The sequence below is a fragment of the Carassius auratus genome, chromosome 2 (assembly GCF_003368295.1).
Source record: "Carassius auratus strain Wakin chromosome 2, ASM336829v1, whole genome shotgun sequence".
Taxonomy (NCBI): domain Eukaryota; kingdom Metazoa; phylum Chordata; class Actinopteri; order Cypriniformes; family Cyprinidae; genus Carassius; species Carassius auratus.
In genome coordinates this window covers 22,562,858-22,583,241 of record NC_039244.1, presented here as the reverse complement: position 1 = coordinate 22,583,241, position 20,384 = coordinate 22,562,858, and the positions used below count along the sequence as shown (strand labels likewise).

The following is a 20,384-nucleotide window of genomic DNA, read 5'->3' as shown; positions in this document are numbered from 1 at the left end:
TCTACATCAAAATTTAATTGCTAAAAAAAATCACAAAAATGTTAACTATTATTTATAATTTGTGCTTTTAAAAACTTTAGCTTTGCAGATTTATCATCATTACAACTTGTAAATGTAGAACTTGAGGAAATATTGAGTATTGTGGGCTTTGTAATCAAGATTGAAAACCAGTTTCTTTCTGTGTGCACGCGTACGTGTGTGTGTGTGCAGTATGGATGGTACCAGTTCTCTTGTGATCTAGCACTATTGCTCTTGTACCCATGACACTCTGATCTAGTGTGACAACAACTAGGTTGTTTGGTTTAAGATGGGACTTTCTGGATGTTTGATGTTTCCGTTCTATGTAACGGGCCCTTATCAGCTCCAGACTGCAGGTTGTGCCTTCAAAGGCCATATGGCATATGGAATTTATCGGATGCTGCTGGTGCGCTGAACACACTCCTAACAAAGAGGAAGAATGAAAGCTGGGTATCTGACCTTGCCCATCTGTTTGTTATCATTAACATGTTTATTCCTTATTTAATTGTTAGTTTGTTCGTATGTTGGATCATTAAAGAGATGCACATGTGGTTTAATCCTCTTGGCCAGTGGATGCGAGTCTTTGACAAAGTCACTAAAGTCAGCACGGCCTCAGGTGTGTGTGTGTGTGTGTGTGTACTCACCTTCAAAGCTTGGCACAATGAAATGGAATATTCCGACTTCCTTTCAGATATCAAAGAGAGAAAATCCTGCATACTGAGCTGCTCTGTTAATTAGATACTTCATTAAAGCTAACAATAATTAGGCATAGCATTTATTTAAAAACAGATCTGAATTGGCATTTTTTTTTTGCATTGTTAATCAGTGCGAGTTTAAACAAACCTGAAATTACAACTCCACTACATCCTGTATATAATTGTTTATATAAATAATGTGTATGTTTATTTGTTTAATCTAGAATTAAATGAATATTGGTGATGAGTGCGTCATATGAAATATATAACAGTAATGACTAATATCTTAAGATACTATGTACACATCAGAATGGCAACTTTACATTCATTTAAATAAACATAAGGAGTTGTTTCAGTAAATGTATGCATCTGTTTATATAATTTGTTTATTCTAGAGACATTTGGAGACATGTAGGCCTGTCACGATAACACATTTTGCTGGACGATAAATTGTCCAAGAAATTATCGCGATAAACAATAATATTTTTGCTGTTAGTAAACCAACCTGAGACTAAATCAGTTTTTATTTATATGCATCTGTTTGTTTCTAGAGACATTTGAAACATAACAAGCAGTAATGAATACTAATTAATAGCATTTTGCAACACCTTTGCATAAAAAAAAATCTAGAGGTGTTTGGTAAGTAACCAACCAATTTTTGGAACATTTACCATTTTGTTTTTTATCACCTCAACAGAATGGCAAACTTAACGTTAATTTTGCTGACATCTGCAAGTCTCCCATCCTCAGACACCCCAGTCTGCAGTAAAAACAGCATGCACCCCGGATGAATCAACTGTGCGTGACAGCACAGCAACATCAGATAGTGACAGAAGAGTCAAAACAAATAAACTAATCCAGCGGCAAATATGACTGTAAAAGCTTGCTGCTCAAATGGCAGTGGTGCTTCTCTCGGGTAAACGGCAGACAGAATAAAGCAGTGTGAACGAAGCATATAACTTTTAGACTTTCATCACCTCCGCTTCATACACAATAGAAGCGCTCACAGGCTGTGCAGGTAATGAGCTGGGAGAGAGAGCTTTATTTAGTTAGACTGGGACAGATGTAAGCGGAGGAGAGATCGTGCTCACTTTAGCTTATGTTTTGACTCGCACCTCGACGTCTGTGATGGCTCAAACACACACAAACATTTCCACATGGAGAGATGGCCTGTCAGTGCTGATATTTCACAAAGATAGGAAATCTTTTGGATCTGCGTCTCCCTCCTGCCCCGATTTTGGAGCATTGTTCCTGAATTAGTTTGAGGGGGAGGTACTTTGCCGCTCTTCCTTAAAAACACACAGGCACAGTGCTTGCTTTGTTTCTTGCAGTGAGCATACAGCAAAGATCAGTCAGCACTGAAGATGCTGTATTAGTGGTGGTGTTTTTCTTTTTTCACACAAGCTAGTACATTTTCAGTGCACACACACATTCTTGAGGCAAAGTTCATCCATCACTTTGTCCCTCAGTCATGATAAAGATAAAAGGTGCATGGCTACTTTGATCCACACACACACACACACACACAATGTACATACTGTACATATAGTACATCATTATTCATATATTCTAATTTTTATTAATAAATAAAAAAGATACATTTCAATTCATATATAGTAAATAATAAATTAATAATTTGAATAAATATATGTGTAGATTGATAAGCACTTAAGCACTTTTAATGTCAAAAGATGCAAATTACATATATAACTCAAAGATCAAAGAGTGGCCTTATATTGTGGGCAGCCTAAGGAACACATGTGCAAAAATCATGCTGTCTAACTAGCATCTTGATATGCCACATCTGAGGTGGATGGATTATCTCAGCAAAGAAGTGCTCAATAACATAGTTTTAGACAGATTTGTGAACGATATTTGAGAGTAATAAAAATTTTGTGTACATAAAAAAAGTCTTAGATCTTTAAGTTCAGCTCATAAAAAATGTGGGCAAAAACAAAAATGTTGCGTTTAAAATTTTGTTCAGCATAAAAACAGTTCTGTACTCTTTTGTATTTTTTTTACAGCAACAAAATCTTCAAATATTTGTTTCCTGTATTTTACTCTCATGTCTTCTGTGGAAACAGTTTCTATAAAACCGTTTGAATCTGTCACTCATTCATCATCATAACACAGCTGCTACAGTAGAATCATTCAAATGGTAAAGTCATGCATGAAGTTATGATCATATTCCCGTTAACACATACATTTCCCTAAATATATACATATTTATAACTTCTGAGTGTTCTTTGTGTAAATTATCACGTTCTGAGGTATTTTTCTATTTACATTTAGATCGTTGGCCAAAATCATAACAGACCATCGTTGCTTTATCTGGTGAACTCTCGAAAAAACTATAAACTTAAGATTTCTTTTATCACAATCAAGCTGTTTGACTACAGACACATAAGAAATGTGAGCGTACATGTTTTGAAATGGATATTGACTTATTTTTTCACTGTTGTGAACACATACCTGAGTTATCAGTCGCAGCTCATCAGTGTCTGGAGTAAACAGAGGGTCACTATGACAACTTCATGCATCCACATATCAATATTTTTATTGTTCATCAGCTGGAAAAAATCTTTCTGAAAGTGATTCCAATGATATTGTATCTCTATGCCTTTATTGTTGTAGTTGTGGCATGGACTCTGCTATTATTTAATATTGAGAATGATTTTTAGAACTTTATCTTTATCATTGTATTTTTAGTAATCGTCCTTGGTGTGAACGGCCTTTAGGGTGCGATTCAGTCATCCCCAGCTCCTGAGTTCATGAATCAGTAGATCGTGTACACGAATTCGGTCACTGGTAAGTTCACTGATTCACTGCACGTTGGGACAGTGATCAGTCGACTTCCAGTGACATCATTACGTACAGCATCAATGGACAACATAGTAGAACATCACCACTTGAATTAATAAACAACAGACAGTACCGATCTCTTTTTGATATTAATATTTATTATCTTTAAGCACATAGTTCTGTTACATATTCTTAAAAAAATTTAGCTGAATATAAATTATAAATGTTAAATAAATCTGTTCATTACCTGTCTAGTAATGTTTGTTTGTTGAAATAATCTTCTTTTTTTTGTTGAAATGTTGAAATTTATCTTCTTCCATCGAGTTGGTTGGTGTGATTTATGTTTTACGCTTCAGAAATGTTATGTTATTTCCGGTAAGGGAGCATAGTGAGTTCCGATACATCCTAGTTGTTGCAGTGCATTGTGGGATTTTTCCGGGAGCGAACGTTCCAGTGTACTGGAAGGATTTCGCGATTGAGACTGTTCTTAAAATAGCCGACGCCCTGATCAATGTCCTGACTACTGAACAAGGGAGCTGATTGAGACACACCCTTAGTGTACAGAATTGACTTGGAATTGAATTGGCTTTTTTTTTTGCTTTCATAAAATATAATAAATATAATATAAATGAAAAAAAAAAAAAAAAAAAAAAAAACAGACATCACCATTGTGACTACCACACACACACACACACACACACACACACACACACACACACATTTAAATATTTAAAATGTATTACGGGCTTTTGGCTGTATGGGTATGACTGCAGTATGATGACCAGATGGGTTTTTTGTACCATTTCATTTAACATGTTAGTATTAGCATGAATCCTAAGTTAATTATGCTGAATCTAATGACAATTATTTTGTTTAGGGTGATGCTTGTAGCACAAGCAGTTCTAGGCTATTTTAGCCTAAAAGAGCAATGGAGATTAATATACTCAAGTGCACTAGGACTTTCACTCTTAGTGTAAAAACCGTATTGTAGAGTTCTTGTGTGTTTTAGAGCAGGAGTGAGATAGATGACAGGAATTTAAAGTGTTAGAGACACAGACATTAAAGGAAATGGAAGGGAAGGCTGTGCGTGAGCATCTTTCGTTTACTGTTATGGATTAATCGACCCTCCCTTGCAGTTAATGAGCTGCAGAGCTTAAAGAGAGACCAGCTCTTAGTAAGACAAAGCTAATAGCCGAGGAGAGTTTCATTACAGAGAGCAAGGTTTTTACCACCTCAGACATTAAAATGCTTCTTTTAAAATTCACAGTACCATTCTAAGTGTCTTATAATTACTGGAGCTCGTTTTGTTCAGGTGGGCTGTCATTGTCAGGAATAGAGAGATGGGAGAGATCGATCGTATCGAAGAGCTGATTCTTGGGAAGAGAGTGGCCCTCTTTATGAAACCATTCTCAGTTAATTGCTGCATCTCTTCTTGTATTATTTCTGTTCATTTTGTCACTTTATTGAATTTTATCAGGGAAATGATAAAGTGGAAGCCACATTCATATTGCAGGGTGAGAACAGGGGAACCAGATGGCCTTGTTAGTGCTTCTATTATGTACAGTAACACTTAGATGCGTTACTGTTTAGATCCAGCCCTTTGTTTATAATCTTTTCTTTTTCGAGTTCAGTGGAAGACCCAAATCAAAAAGGTTAGTAACTTAAAGGGTACATAACATACACAGTTTCACCTAATCTCATGTTAATCTTGAGTACCTATAGAGTAGTACTGCATCCTTCATATATCCAAAAACATTCGTCACTCAGATGACCAGAACACACAAACGCACTTGATACACTCCGTTGCTAACCTGGAAAAACAAACTGTATACACTGTTCATGTAACGCTGGGTTCTTTGGGAAGCTGAACACGGTAAACTTTCCCTCACATCCCAAAATGCACTTATTTGAAGGCATTCTCGAACAAATCCTACGCATCGCTGTCGACGATTTTGAAGTGCGTTGATGTGCGTGGTCTCGCCCTCCTCTGGTTAATGTGTGTGCGCGGGCGCGCCTTTATGGGAGAAATTCTCATATAAGGAATTCCGTCATTAAATCCACAATTGAAAAAAAAAAAAAAAAAAAAACAGCCGAAACTTGTACCAAACCGGAAGTAAGATTTTCGGCACATAAATTCTCAGTCATTCTTCTAAATTATTTTTTTTTTCAACTTTGACCATGTTTAGCATGAGAATCCATCTCTTTAACACTGTGAACAACTCTGAATACACGAAAAACCATTGTACCCCCTCCCCCCCTTTTAAGGAATCTAATTTCCACAGTTGCATAAAAATAAATAAATAAATAAATAAATAAAGGTTATTACAACTTTGAATAAAAAAAACTGACTTTTTTATTTATTTATTTTAACTATTTTGAGTGTATATCTCAATTCAGACTTTTTTAAAGTCGGAATTGTGAGATTAAAAGTCGCAATTGTCTTTTTTATTCTGTGACAGAAACAGTCTTTAATTTTAATAGCAGAGTTGTTGGTTTTTTTTTTTTTTTTTTTTTAAAGCAGACTGGCCCCATTTTTTTTCTGGAAATAAAAGTGTAGTCATTATACAGTAAAGGCAGAGGTTTTACAGGGAGAACCGATTTGATCTCACGAGAATACATATGTATTTCACATAAAACGTTCTACAAAAAGTAGATCGATAGATGGATGGATGGATGTGTGTAACCTTCGACTGAGATCAGCTGAGATAAACTGAGAGAGGAGGAGTGATTTGGAGGGAGAGAGTTCATGTCAGAGTGCTCTATGAAGAGAAGCACCCTGCCAACTCTTAACTCTGCCAGTGGAGGCCGTTAGAATACTAATATCTCTCTCTTTATCTGTCCATCACAATCTCAAAAACCATTGCAAAATACAGAATAGAGGCATTTTGGTGATCATGTCCGAAGATTCAGTCAGCAACAAGACTTTTTTAAGTGTGAAATTGTTAGTGCTTACTGATAGTTAGGAGATGTTGGGAGAGGCCAGTGAGTTGAGAACTGTTGCGTTGTCGTGGCAACACCCTGCTGAGGGCTGCCAGGTTTCTGTCAGGTCCTTTGAGTCACAACACATACAGTACACACAAGAATGTGCACAGATACACACTTCACACTCTGAGATACAAATGTCAGTATCCTGCCTTTTGTGTGTGTGGCTCTACTTTCCTCCTTTATGGATAATTTACAGTGGTTTTACTCAAGTGACAGAAAATTGTTTGCTTAGTAATTTATAGTATGAAGAAGTGTGTGCATTCTTTTTTTCATTAATTCTTTTAATTAAGTTATGAAAGCACCATCATTTTTATCACTAGTCATAGTGCATTTATTTTATTAATCCATTGCCTTTTTCTTAGTTATGCTTAGACTAAGAACTAAATAATATTGGTTTATGCAAGGAACATAATTCTAGATATTTATTTTGTCTGAAAACAGTTTTAAGGATGCTCAAATATTTTAGTGGAAAGCCAGATTGAAATTCAGTGAAAAACTACTTACTTTCCATATATCATTTTACATGTTGTTTGTATCGAAAAAGATCTTTGCTTGTGTGTGTGTGTGTGTGTGTGTGTGTGTGTGTGTGCGTGTGTGTGTGTGCGTGTTTGTGTGTGCGTGTGTGTGGTTTTTATGGAATGGATGTTCACTTGTTTGCTCTTGTCAATTCATATAAAGCATGCTACAGCCTAATGCTTTTACTCTCTGACAGATGAAATGGATTTAGATTTTGAGATGGTGGTTTGCGTGTTTTCAGCAGGGCATGTTTGGAATCAAATGAAGTGCGTTAAATGATAAGCATTTATGTGGTGATGACAGCCTAATGCTGTCTCTGGGCTGAGTAGAGCAGAGCTTAGATTCTGAGAAAAGGGATTTTAAGTCAGGCAGAGGTAATGACAGCTCCTCACATCTGATCATGCACACTCGCAGTAATCCATTGTCTCTGCCTGTGATGATGAAACTCAGTTTGGTCTGGTCAGTGCCATATAGCACTGTGTGGTAAGGAGGAAAATACACAAGATTGGTCACACACACACACACACACACACACACACACACACACACACACACACACACACACTCTCTCTCACACACACACACACACACACACACACATATTAGCTTGAACTTTTTCACAAAGATGAGCAAAAATGCACTCTAAGTTTCTTTCTCTCTCTCTCTCTCTCTCTCTCTCTCTCACACACAGACACACACACACACTCACACACACACACACACACACACACACGTCCACACATTGATGCTGTTGTGTGGAAAATTGACACGGATTAGTGGTCCCTTAAAGGGCACTGTCACAACCATGACCTTTGACCTGTGTGCGTCAGATGACAGGCCCAGTCTCTCATGAGCAACATACTGAGGTAATGATAGCGAGTCAGAAACACACAAACAGACAAACACCAACACAGATAGATAGATAGATAGATAGATAGATAGATAGATAGATAGATAGATAGATAGATAGATACCACATCTCTTCTCCATATTTGATTACTGTTGAATCTCATGAAACACAACCATGTTGCTGAAAGACTTGATAAATGGAAGATCCATGGAAAAGAGTGGAAAAAATAAACATTGTATTCAATGATCATCTTACATAAGAGCCACTCAAAAACACATTTTCTGCTGTTTTTTAAGCACTTTTCAACAAAAGAACTCAGATTGGCACAATTCAGTTCACAATAAACTTCCTGTATAGTTGCAAGGATGAAAATAAATAGATAAAAACAATTTCAGTGTTATTCCACTGGAGTGTTAGCAGTATGAAAATAATGGCTTCAAAAACTATTTGGATGCTGAAGCTGCACATAAAATATATGGATCTCATTGAATTCTAATGTAAAAAATCAATCCAAGACAGTGTAAATAAACATTTTAACCAACAATTTTAAGAAAAAAATGGTTTAATGTTTATATAAATATATAAATAAATTAATTAATGTATTCATTTATTAAAGCTACACAACCACTTGACTTCTAACTGTTGTCTTTCAATCAGGGTTTAAATCTTGTTATAGCACTGAAACAGTGTTCTTTTTGGCACTGGACAATTGTAAAAAAATATATAAATACCATTCTGATTCTACTCAACCTCAGCGCTGCATTCAATATGGCGGATCACGATATACTGATTGACCGCCATGAACACTGGGCTGTTCTTAAGGGAAATAAAGTGGTTTAAATCATATCTCACTGGAAGATCCATCTCTGTCTGCACTGGGAAGGAAAATTCATCCAATTTGCCTCTTCTTTGGGGGGTACCTCAGGGTTCTATTCTTGCACCAATATTATTTTGCATTGTATGTTATCTTTAGGATCTATGTTTTCAAAATTATAATGTATCCTTCCACAGTTATGTGGATGACACTCAGATCTATTTTACTATTAATAATTAATTGGCCTGTTTATAGGACACCAAAGCCTGGATGGCAGAATTTTTTTTAACTAAATTAAAATAAAACTGAGGTGATTGTGCTTGGCCCTATAAATCAGGAAGTGACCCAATGCTTAAAAGCTACCCTTCTGTCTGGTTAAATCTCAACGAGTATAAAATGTAGTTTGTTTGTCAGACCTAAAAATGGACAAACAAATAAATTGTCATGAAGTCTAGGTGTTTTTTTTTTTTTTAATCTTCATATTTTAGCTAAAGTTAAACATTTTTATCGACTTTTGATTTTGAGAAAGTGATCATGGAGGTTGTTTTCTCACAAATAGCTTATTGTGATTCTCTTTATTTTGGAACTGATAATAGAGCATAGGCACAGAATGCAGAAGTCAGAATGACTGAAATGGTTGCCAGTTCAATACAGAATTCACTATGAGATCCTATTACTTGTTTTTAAAGGGCTATATTATTTTGTCCCTTTTTACCTTTCGAGTTTGTTGGCCTTTTACAATCCTTCCAGATATTTGACATCAGAAAATCTAAATCATCTTTGTTTTGTAAGAACTAAATAAAAACAAAAGGGTGACAGTGCTTTTCCTTGTGTTAGAATGACCTCCCTCTTTCTGTAAGGTCAGTAAAGTCACTACCTAAATGTAAGGCCTTATTAAAAGCATATCTTTAAGAGAAACCTTTGGCATCTACATGATGGGGCGTTTTTATTGGTTCCTTTGGCTATGACTCTGTGTGTCTCTCTGCATGTATTTTATATTTTGTGGTTTAATGTATTTTTTTATGCGTTTGTATTAGTGATTGTGAAGCACTTTGGGCAACAGTGGTTGAATTAATGGTGCTATAAATCTAACAAACATTGAGCTTTCACCAAGTCAATGGGTTTTTCTATTGGTTGCCATATATCTTTGATAACAGTAAGAAAACAGGATTTCAGAGTCCACCTATTGTCACATGAGAGATTAATAAAAGATTATAGACAAGTTACAGTTTAAATCGCATCACGTTGCTGCAAACATTCTCACTATGAAGCCGACCATCAAAAATAACATGCATTTGGCTTCTAAACTGTTTGTGCCATTTAATTAATTTTGCAGTAATTAAAGTGCTTTCTGTTCATGAACATGATTTCTTGCTCTGCTGGTGAGTGCTGTAAATTACCAAATGCTTTTTGATTTGAGTCGTATTTTACTTTGGTTCAGTTCAGAACCTCACCAAAATGGCAGCGGCAACATTTTGCATGCATCGAGTCAATCGGCATGTCTATTGTCAGTTCAAGGCTCTTTGAAGCCCATTTTGTTCTAATGCAATGTTTATGCTGGAGGCGGTTTTGATAGACCCACAGGCATTCAAATTGATGAAGCAACCAGAAGCCTTTCTATCCAAAATTTGAGTCGAAATAAGACCATTAGTGATGCGAGATGTTGAGCGGAGTTCAGCTTTATGCAAATGCGCAGTGACATGTTGCGGCGCCTGCCAATGGGAGTGCAGACAATGTACTTCTCATTGCGATACAGTACAGCAACCTCGAGCATTGTAATCACTGTTGGTTTTAAAGGCCCTTTTGTCTTCAACAGCGGTCTTTCTCTATCTCTCTTTTGTCTGCTCCATCTGATAGCTGCAGATTTAATTTAGCTCATCTTCCATCCCTCTTTATGGCCGAATGTATGCAGATCATGATTTTAATTAACATTACAGAAGAAGATTTTCCCGCAAGGCTAAACGTTTTGCGTGTGGATGTGACTCACTTTGTAAAGTGCTTGTGTTGTGATATATTTGATATTCCTTCAACTGAAGTTAATCAAAACGGCTGTGGAAAAGGCCATGATGTTATTTGTCCTCCCAGACCCCACACCCATGAATATGCAGACTCATGTAGCTTATTTCCTTTAGAATTCATTTTCATTTTCAATTACGGCGTATAAAATGCAATCTCACGCTTTTAATGTACATGTGCGAGAGCACAATGGCGGAACTATAACCTAGACATAACACAGTTGTATTGTATTTACTTACACGTGCTGTAAAGATTGACAAAACACAAATGATTTCCTTGAAATTTAAATTGGACACATTAAAACGTCAAAACTTTCAAGGACAAAGAGGGTTGGTTTCTATGATGCTGAGTTTAGAGAGTTTTGGTTAAGTCTTTTGCTTTGGTTTGTTTGTTTGCTGTTTGTGAGAGGCTAGCGAAATTTGTGTGGGAATTACTGGGTGATGAAGCTAACACCGATGGACTCTGACTAAGCGGCTGTCTCAGCTTCAGACGGCTCGCCTACAGACTGTTCACGGATCGTCTGATGCATATTTCACACAAAAATGGCAAGAGTCTTTGCAAAGCATCAGGGAACAGTCTAATATGCTGGTTTGATGCAATTTTTGGCAGTTAGGATGCAGGCAATCTATTCAGTGCCTGATTAGAAATTGCCTTTTGATGTATGTTTTCTGAATGTAATTATAGTTTAAAAGACATTAAGGGTAATATGCCTTACATGATAGCATATAACAGAAGGTATAGATAGTAATATTAATCATTTTTCATTCCTTTTATTTACTGTAGATTATTATTTAAATTTTTTTCCTCTCCTTCTCTCTTAGAAAGGCAAAAATACACAACTTTTCTGGCGGTATTAAAACTTTGACCTAGAAAATCAACTTGGACTTTTCTCAAATTAAAATGTTCTAACATTTCTGGTAAAAACTATTTGGTTTCTGACAATGTATACAAGTAGGCATGCGCCATATTACAATTTTGGGCGATCAGTAAATAGTTATTTTCAGGTTATGGTTGATATTAAAATTGTGTAAGAAAGCAATAAAACTCCAAATAAATCTATAAAAACATAATTAAATATATTATTAAACGATGGGGGACAAGAACATGCACTATTGAATATTCAATATTTACTGATACTTGAAAGACTTGAAATATTTAAAGGTATACTTCACACAAAAATGGAAGTTGATCCTAAACTGCTGTGTAAACCAGCTTCATACCGTTATTCCGAAGCCAGCTACATGAGTGTACATATAAACATGTTCAATCGAAAACCTGCTCTATTGACTGATGTTTCAGCAGCCATGCATGAGCGATGTTTCTTTTCCCTGCTCGCTGTAATGGCTTTATTGCTCTTTTGAGGAATAAACGCCCGTTCCTCCCAGCCCGGCCTGAATGAGTCCGTCTGCGAGCTGGGCTTTGTGCCAGTTGATCTCAGCTTTCAACAACCAGGCTTCTCTTAGTTTGAACAGAAAAGCTGTCTGGATTTATTTTTTCTTTTTGTGTCTGCTTTGACAGAACGCAGCAGAGAGACATCCCCAAACCAATTAATGTTCTTAATGCCGGAGCCACGTGCTCCTAATTCGCAAGGTCAATTAGAAAAAGTTTGTAGTGTTAATGCCAAATAAAAACCCAGTCCCACTGCAGGTTCCGGGTGCTTTTGTGCTACCTTTGTTGTTCATTGCTTAATTTTTTCATGACTTGTTCCCTCGTTTCTAGTCCATAGTTCCTCTCCGTCATCGTTTCTTTGCTGAGCTGACCCTTGTAGCGCCTGGGACTGAGAGAAAGGGCCCTGAATTAATTCATGTCATGCTGAACAGGCGCGAGACAATTAGCGGAAAATGTCGCTGTGAGAATAGCATTTTGCAGTGTCAGAAAGCCAGTGCACATGCAGGTTTGTCTGGGAGTGTTTTATTTATATGTGTGTGCTTTAAGGATGTGTTTTTTAAGCATAAGCATAATGGTATTTATTTATTTATTTACCTAATTTTGACTGTCACTTTAGTTTTTAGATTAATCATGCAAAAATTATTTCTGCACTTTTGCACATTTATTTTATTGTTTAGTTGTTGTTTTTCTGTTCACTAGATAGATAGATGTTTTTATATCTCTAAATATAATCTTTCTATCAAATATAAATTATAATTAGTCTAAACTTTTAATATAAATATTGACAAAATAGTATAGATTTGTAATATTACAAAATAGTACATAACCTAAAAATAATTAATCAGCCAACTTTAATATTGTGCATGCCTGCTACAAGCCAGACAACTCTAGCAAATAGTTTTTCATAAGCTTTTTTTTTTTAAGCATTTCACGTCTGTATATGCTGACTGTCTGTAGGGGTGGTCAATTTTCAGGCTTCAATCTCTTGGTTGCCTCCTCAGGCTTGGCCCACAGCTACAGAGATGGAGGTCTTCTCAGACAAACCACAGCAGAAGCCTGAAGCCAGCGCTTGGCTGTTGTGTGTGTTGTGTTTGAGCGCTCGCCCTCAGGGGCTGTCTTTCAGCTACAGGTATTTTACAGCAGATGTCGGCCCACTTTTTTAGTGTTCAAGAGTCTGCATGTTTGATGGTTCAGCAAACACAATAATCTACTACTTAGCATAAAATGAACACTCTTGTAAAATGAAGCCGCGTACGTCTTAATTTAAAACCTGTCTCATGTTCTGGTAAAAGATTACTACAAAATATAATTTCTAACACTCCTCACACTTTTACTGCCGTGCACTTAGAATGGAAGTCCAGTGGAATCACGTCCAAATGCAGTATAAAGTATCCTTAATCCCACCTTTGTAGTATTCAAAAGAATATTATATTAGTTATAGTATATTATAAGTGTATTAAATATGGATATATCTTCCTGGTATATAGTATATTAAAAGAACCAAAATTGTCCACATTAGAAGTGTGATTTAAACAACTTTACATATTGTATATACATAACTTTTTTTTTTTTTAAAGAAATTATGACTTTTATCCAGTAAAGATGCAATAAAGGGATTCAAAGTGACAGTAAAGCCATTTCAAATACAGGAAATGTTGTTCTTTTAAACTTCTTATTCATCAGAGAATCCTGAAAAAAGGAAGAAGAATCACAGTTTCCACAAAAATAGCACAAATTCATTGATGATAATAAGAAATGTTTTTTTGCACCAATTCAACATATTAGAATAGCTTCTGAAGGATCATGCGCCACTGAAGACTGGAGTAATGATCCTGAAAATGCAGCTATGCATCATACGAATAAATTGCATTTTAAAATATATTAAAATAGAACAGTTCTTTTAAATTGTAATCTTAGTTTACAATGTTACTGTTTTTTTTTTTACTTTTTTGTAAATAAATGCAGCATTGGTGAGCATTAGTGACTACTTTTGTAAAATAAAATAAAATAACAAAAATGACAAATCTTAACCAACCCCAAATAATACAATGTATGTAAACATAAGAACACACACACACACACACACACACACACACACATTTATATTTGTGTGTGTATAAATGTTTAAATATTTTTATGAATTAATTAATTTAATTAATGAATGGGGTGGTAAGACACTTAACCCCTAGTTGCTCCAGAGGCGTGCGACCTCTGACATATATAGCAATTGTAAGTCGCTTTGGATAAAAGCTTCATCTAAATTAATAAATGTAAATGAATAAGTAAGTGCTTTTTCTTTTCATTTGGAGTGACCACTCCATTGACTTTTCACTGTAAGCATCTGACTGTAAATGCCTTTTTGTTTTCTTTTTAATAAATTTAGTCTAAATGATTTTGTGAGATAATTGGAGTTTAATTCTGGATATTAAATTTTCCAGCATGAGTATCCACGTGCAGGAGTTTTACCGTCTGTTGTTTTGGTGAATATGAGTGGGCTGCAGGTGTCAGAGGTCATGGCTGCAGTGCTTGTTGCCGTGGCGTTGTGCGGGATGAGTGAGGCAGTGGAGTGTGTGTGTGTGTGTGTGTGTGTGTGTCATATGGACTGGGTCAGAAGCTGTCCGTCAAACACCCACACCTTCACACATTCTGCTGTGTGTGTGTGTGTTGGTGTGTGTGTGTGTGGCAGGGGCTCCGTACCAAATGTTCCTCTGATGATATGTGTATCCTTCTCTTCTCTTCTCTTCTCTTCTCTTCTCTTCTCTTCTCTTCTCTTCTCTTCTCTTCTCTTCTCTTCTCTTCTCTTCTCCACCTCTCCCTATATGTCTATTCTTCTCTCTGCCCATTATTTATTAAACGACTAAATGAATACGTCCACAGGTGAGTAGATGGCTAGATAAAAGAACAGAGTAATAAAGCAGACCTGACCCTTTAAACTTTTAATAAGCTGTACAGCATCTAATTAATTTTTCAAAGACTGCGGATTTTCAGGAACAGAGGTTTGATTTCACACGTGGCGTAGGTCACACTTCTTCGCGTAGAATTATCCTGTCCTCCCTCATTAAAGGAGAGACACTCTCCCTCCCTCTCTCACACTACACGTTGAAAATCTCACACCTCCTTTTATTAATTTACTTCCTTCATTCATCCATCTTTACATGTAAATGTATAAGTGTGGCAATCACACCCACATCTTAAATTCTCCATATAGTCCTTGTTTGCCCTGTAATTCATATTCATGAGCTTGATGCATATGAATGGAATGCAAATAACAGCTAAATGTGAAGAGGTACAACCAGGTCCATTGTGAGCCGAAACGTCCCATCTGTCACGGGCATAATGCCAGTTAATCAAAGAATTAACGACAGATTACACTGATCTAGTGCTGACATGAAATATTGCTGGGTGGAGAGCATGTGAACGCTGTGTGCTGATCTCATTGCAATCCATAACCCAAAAAGAAACATATTAGCTTCCTAAAGGGGTTATACTGTTATTGTATTGTCTTTTTAGATTGTTCTAAAAGTTTTAACAATCTGTTTAGTTCTAAACTACTGTAAGAAACCTTGAATAACCTTAAAAATTTGCTTCAGAGCAAAACAATAGTGTGGAATATGACTCATTAAGGCGCAGCATGAAATGTGCCTCTATTTTCTTCGTTTGTGTCAGCAGCGCTACACTGTTTCATCAGTTCATCAGATGACATCTGAGAGAAAAAGAGTCCTGATCTCTGGGGTCCTTAATGATAAATGAGTACTGGAATCAGCTCAGTTATTTATTCAGAGAGATAAACCTGGCCTGGAAAAGTCAACTGAATTTATTCACCACTCTCTGCCATAACTCAGAATCCCTGAATGGAAAGACCAGCGTGACCCTAGTATTTCACCCTTGTATCATGTGTCTTTTATTTTGACGGGTTGCAAAATAAAAGAATACCTTTACAATTCTGTGCATGTGATATGATGCTTTTGCTCAAATCAAACGGTCAGATGCTCATGAAGTTACTCTAAGAGCAGTTCTGGAGATGTTCTTCATGTGTTTTCGTCTCATTTAGTGAGACGACAGACGCTGAAATCACCGCGAGCGTCACGTGCGCTACACTGTGAATTCCTATGAATGGATTCCATGATTCTGTCCGCATTTTCTGCATCGCGGAAATCATAGGGCCCTACAATTATACCAGTACAATTTATACTCTCACACTTCTTCTGTTATTGAACACTAAAGTGATTATCTGATCAAAATAAAAGAGCAGTGCTCAGTCCAGGAGAACTCACCGGTATCACACACACTCTGTGCGCGTCGCATTCAACTTGAACAGCGGTCTAAAACTGTTTATTTATTCACCAAATGGACACAAGTTTACTTCAATAATGAACAGAGACAAAGATAAGTTTGAAGTTCAGTGTTTAAAAAATGGAGCAAACGGAAAGAGCAATCTATATTCTAGCTCTATAAATGACAAATACAGACTTTATTACAGCCACAGAAAGACAAACGTTTAGATGGAAATGTTCAATATACAATCCAATATTTACATTAACAATGATTCAGGTCGAATATAATTTAAGCAACAGACCCAACCCGGGAAACTATCAGCCGCTCCAGCAACGGACGAAACGCAGAAAACTATCGGCATGTATTTTTGCAGATAACCGATTGTTCTAACAATCAACTATCGGTGCCGATTAATCTGCAAAATCGATAAATCGGTCGACCTCTAGTTTAGATCAGTTTTTTTTCAAACCTAAAGCTTAACCAGTGAAAAGACATGTATTTATGTTATTTATTTGCGTTTAGTTGCATCCACTTGGCTTAATATCTAAATGACGGGCACGTTTGAACACAAAAACAGGAGACGCAAGCATTGAAATGGACAGAAGGTCTAGACAAGTTTTTTTCTAAGTTGAACTTACATAGAAAAGACACACCCCCATTTAAAATAATCACACTTTATCAATGCGTAGAAGCACAGTTAAGTCTATTATTAAGAAGTGGAAGTTACTTGGTACAACTCAACTCCCTGGATCAGGACGTCTCTCAAAACTGGATGAAAGAGGCAGGAGGAAACTGGTCAGAGAGGCGACCCAGAGGCCTGCAGCAACTCTGAAGCAGTTGCAGGAATTTATGGCAAAGAGTGGTTATTGTGTGCATGTGACAGCAATATCACAAATTATCCATAAATGTGGCTTGTATGGGAGGATTGCAAGAAGAAAAGCCACTCCTCGAGAAAGGCAACATGCAGTAACTACTGAGCTTTGCCAAAACACATCTTAAAGATTCTGAGGCAGATGAGACTAAAATTGAATTATTTGGCCTCAACATCAAACAATATGTCTGCCCTCTGCCAGAAAGTTGTCAAAGGGAAGAAGGCTTACTTTCCAACATGATAATGACCCAAAATATATACAGAGCACACAGTGATTGAAGGAGAAATAGGAGAAGACAAACCCCAACAGAGTAAATGCTATAATTAAAGCATAAGGTTGTTCAACAAAATACTGACACAAAGGTTTGGTCCCTTTTCCAATTCTGTGAATCTGTTTGTTTTTTTATTTTTTTTATTTATTTTTTTTGTGGGTGTGTTTGCGTGTGATATATCTTTCACTTGGATGTTATAAGTGGCACTGTGTAGTGTGTACATAAAGCTGGATAAAACAAAAACGGTGTCCAACTTCATTTCAGGCTGATTATTTTAAAGGTGGGTGATTCATTTCTATACCCACTGTATGTTGTTATTGTGTCATGTGTGAAAAGCTTCAAAAGACAAAAAATGCAAATGCAGTGGATAAAGTCCATCTAGCTCATGTTTACGTAGAAAAATGCAACTGCAAAAATGTGCTTTGTGTGAACATCTCTGTAAAATGGTAAAATGGGGGGAAAAAAAGAGTCAGGGGAGCAGCTTGTGATTCTGAATCCAATCAGAAAATACTCTTTTCAAGCCTTTTTCTTGTTTGCTTTTGCTGACATCAGGTTGGGTACTGTGTCTTGAGAGCACTCCGTTTCACTCATTTCACTTGAAACAGGCTTTACAAACAGGAAATGTCTCACCTTGCTCTGAAATAAGAACGAGAACATGCTTTACTCTCATGAACACAACTTCAGGTAAAGGGTAACTGTGATCTAAAAGATATGATTTTCTATTTATTTTTTATTTTTTAAGGCATGAGGTGTAATTCACAAGTGTTGAAGAGGTTAAAAAAATAGCTCACTAACAAGAGCTTTCTCTCTGTCTTTTTAGCTTGTCCTCCAGGAACGTTCAAGTCCAGTCAAGGTACAGGTTTGTGTCTTCAGTGTCCGTCCAACAGCAGGTCCACATCTGAAGCCGCCACTATCTGTGTCTGCAGGAATGGCTACTACAGAGCAGACGGAGAGCAGCCAGACACGCCCTGCACTAGTAAGTCGTTATAATCATCATAATCATCAACATATTCCTGGTTTTTGTCATTATCATTAGCAATAAACTGAAGCGGTCAGGTCACAATATTGTTTCAGGAGCTGTTTGAGAGCACAGATCTGAACTGGCAGTGAGTTGCTGACCAGAAACATCATGCCCATTCAAGCTGTTGCATAGTTGCATTTAAGTTGCATTACTTAGATTTACATGCATGTCATTCTTAGAGCATGTGTCTCTTTAATCTCAAAAATTCAGTTTTTGCACGGTTTTTGTTTCATTTAATCCATGACTGATAGGCTGTGATGCTCAACAGACTGTCGTTTACACACACACACACACACACACACACACACACACACACACATAACTAAAGTGCTGCCAATTAACATTATACAATTCTCATGTATAATTTGATTGCTAGACCCTTAAATGTTCAGTCAGAAATGTTGTGCTGCAGAGACTCTTATTCTTGGGTGTCTGCATTAATACATTAATTTGTTTCCGAAAACCTTGAACATCTTGATCTATTCATTCCAATTTTTTAATTGGTTCTGGGTCATTATTTGTCTACTCATTATTCAGAGTTAGAATCTGGAAATGTTATTTTTGGATTGTGTCCATCTCTCTCAGAATTGATTTTAAAAGAATTATCATGTTATTGGAGCATTGATGTGCGCGGTCTCGCCCTCCTCTGGTTAATGTGTGTGCGCGGGCGAGCTTTTCCGGGAGAAATGCTCATATAAGGACTATATATATATATGTACTTCATATAAGACTTCTGTTCTCGCCTACGTCATTAGATCCACGACCGAAAATAAAAACAGCCGAAACTTGTACCAACCCGGAAGTAAGATTTTCGGCACAGAAATTCTCAGTCATTATTCTAAATTATTTTTTACAACTTTGGCCATGTTTAGCATTAGAATCCATCTCTTTAACACTGTGAACACCTCTGAATACACGATTTCATCATTCACTGATTATCATACACTGATGCAATTTTCTAGTACAAACCCGATTCCAAAAAAGTTGGGACACTGTTCAAATTGTGAGTAAAAAAGGAATAGAATAATTTACAAATTTCATAAACTTTTATTTTATTGGCAATAGAATATAGATAAAATATCAAAAGTTGAAAGCGAGACATTTTGAAATATCATGCCAAATATTAGCTCATTTTAGATTTCATGAGTGCTACACATTTCAAAAAAGTTGGGACAGGTAGCAATAAGAGGCCGGAAAAGTTAAATGTACATATAAGGAACAGCTGGAGGACCAATTTGCAACTTATTAGGTCAATTGGCAACATGACTGGGTATAAAAAGAGCCTTTCAGAGTGGCAGAAGTCAAGATGGGCAGAGGATCACCAATTCCCCCAATACTGCTGCGAAAAATATTGGAGCAATATCAGAAAGGAGTTTCTCGGAAAAAAATTGCAAAGAGTTTGAAGTTATCATCATCTACAGTGCATAATATCATCCAAAGAGTCAGAGAATCTGGATTAATCTCTGTTCTTTTTGGAAAACTGGGAAATCGTATTTTCTTGTAAATCATAATCCAATATTTTTTCTTTAGTGTGTTGACTAATTTATAAAGCAATAGGCATTTTAAAATGTGCAAAATATTGTCTATATTAATTATTGTTGGGTAAATTGTATAATTTAAAGGTTAGAACTGTACAGTTGCATTATTTATGAATGTATAATGTGGCTGCACTATTAGTGCCTTTTTGTGTTTGTGAGCTGTTGATGTGGCACACGCTTTATTTGAAAGTACTCTCAGCATTTTAATTCACCCTTTAGAGTATAAAATGGCATTCATTGAAACATATACAGATGGCAATTTGCGATTTAGCCCAACACCTGCTCTGAGGAAGGCCTGTGCTGGCACCTGTTCATTTTAATA

General features: G+C 36.4%; 1 protein-coding gene across 2 annotated transcripts in view; it reads left to right on the top strand.

Annotated features, from left to right (window-relative positions):
- Positions 1-20,384, top strand: part of LOC113120922 (ephrin type-B receptor 1-like) — a 175,723-nt gene that overhangs the window by 119,165 nt on the left and 36,174 nt on the right. For both annotated transcript variants that reach the window (XM_026291064.1, XM_026291074.1), the window contains exon 4: positions 18,324-18,479. In XM_026291064.1, the coding sequence (XP_026146849.1) occupies positions 18,324-18,479 (156 nt within the window). The remainder of the gene's footprint in view (positions 1-18,323; positions 18,480-20,384) is intronic.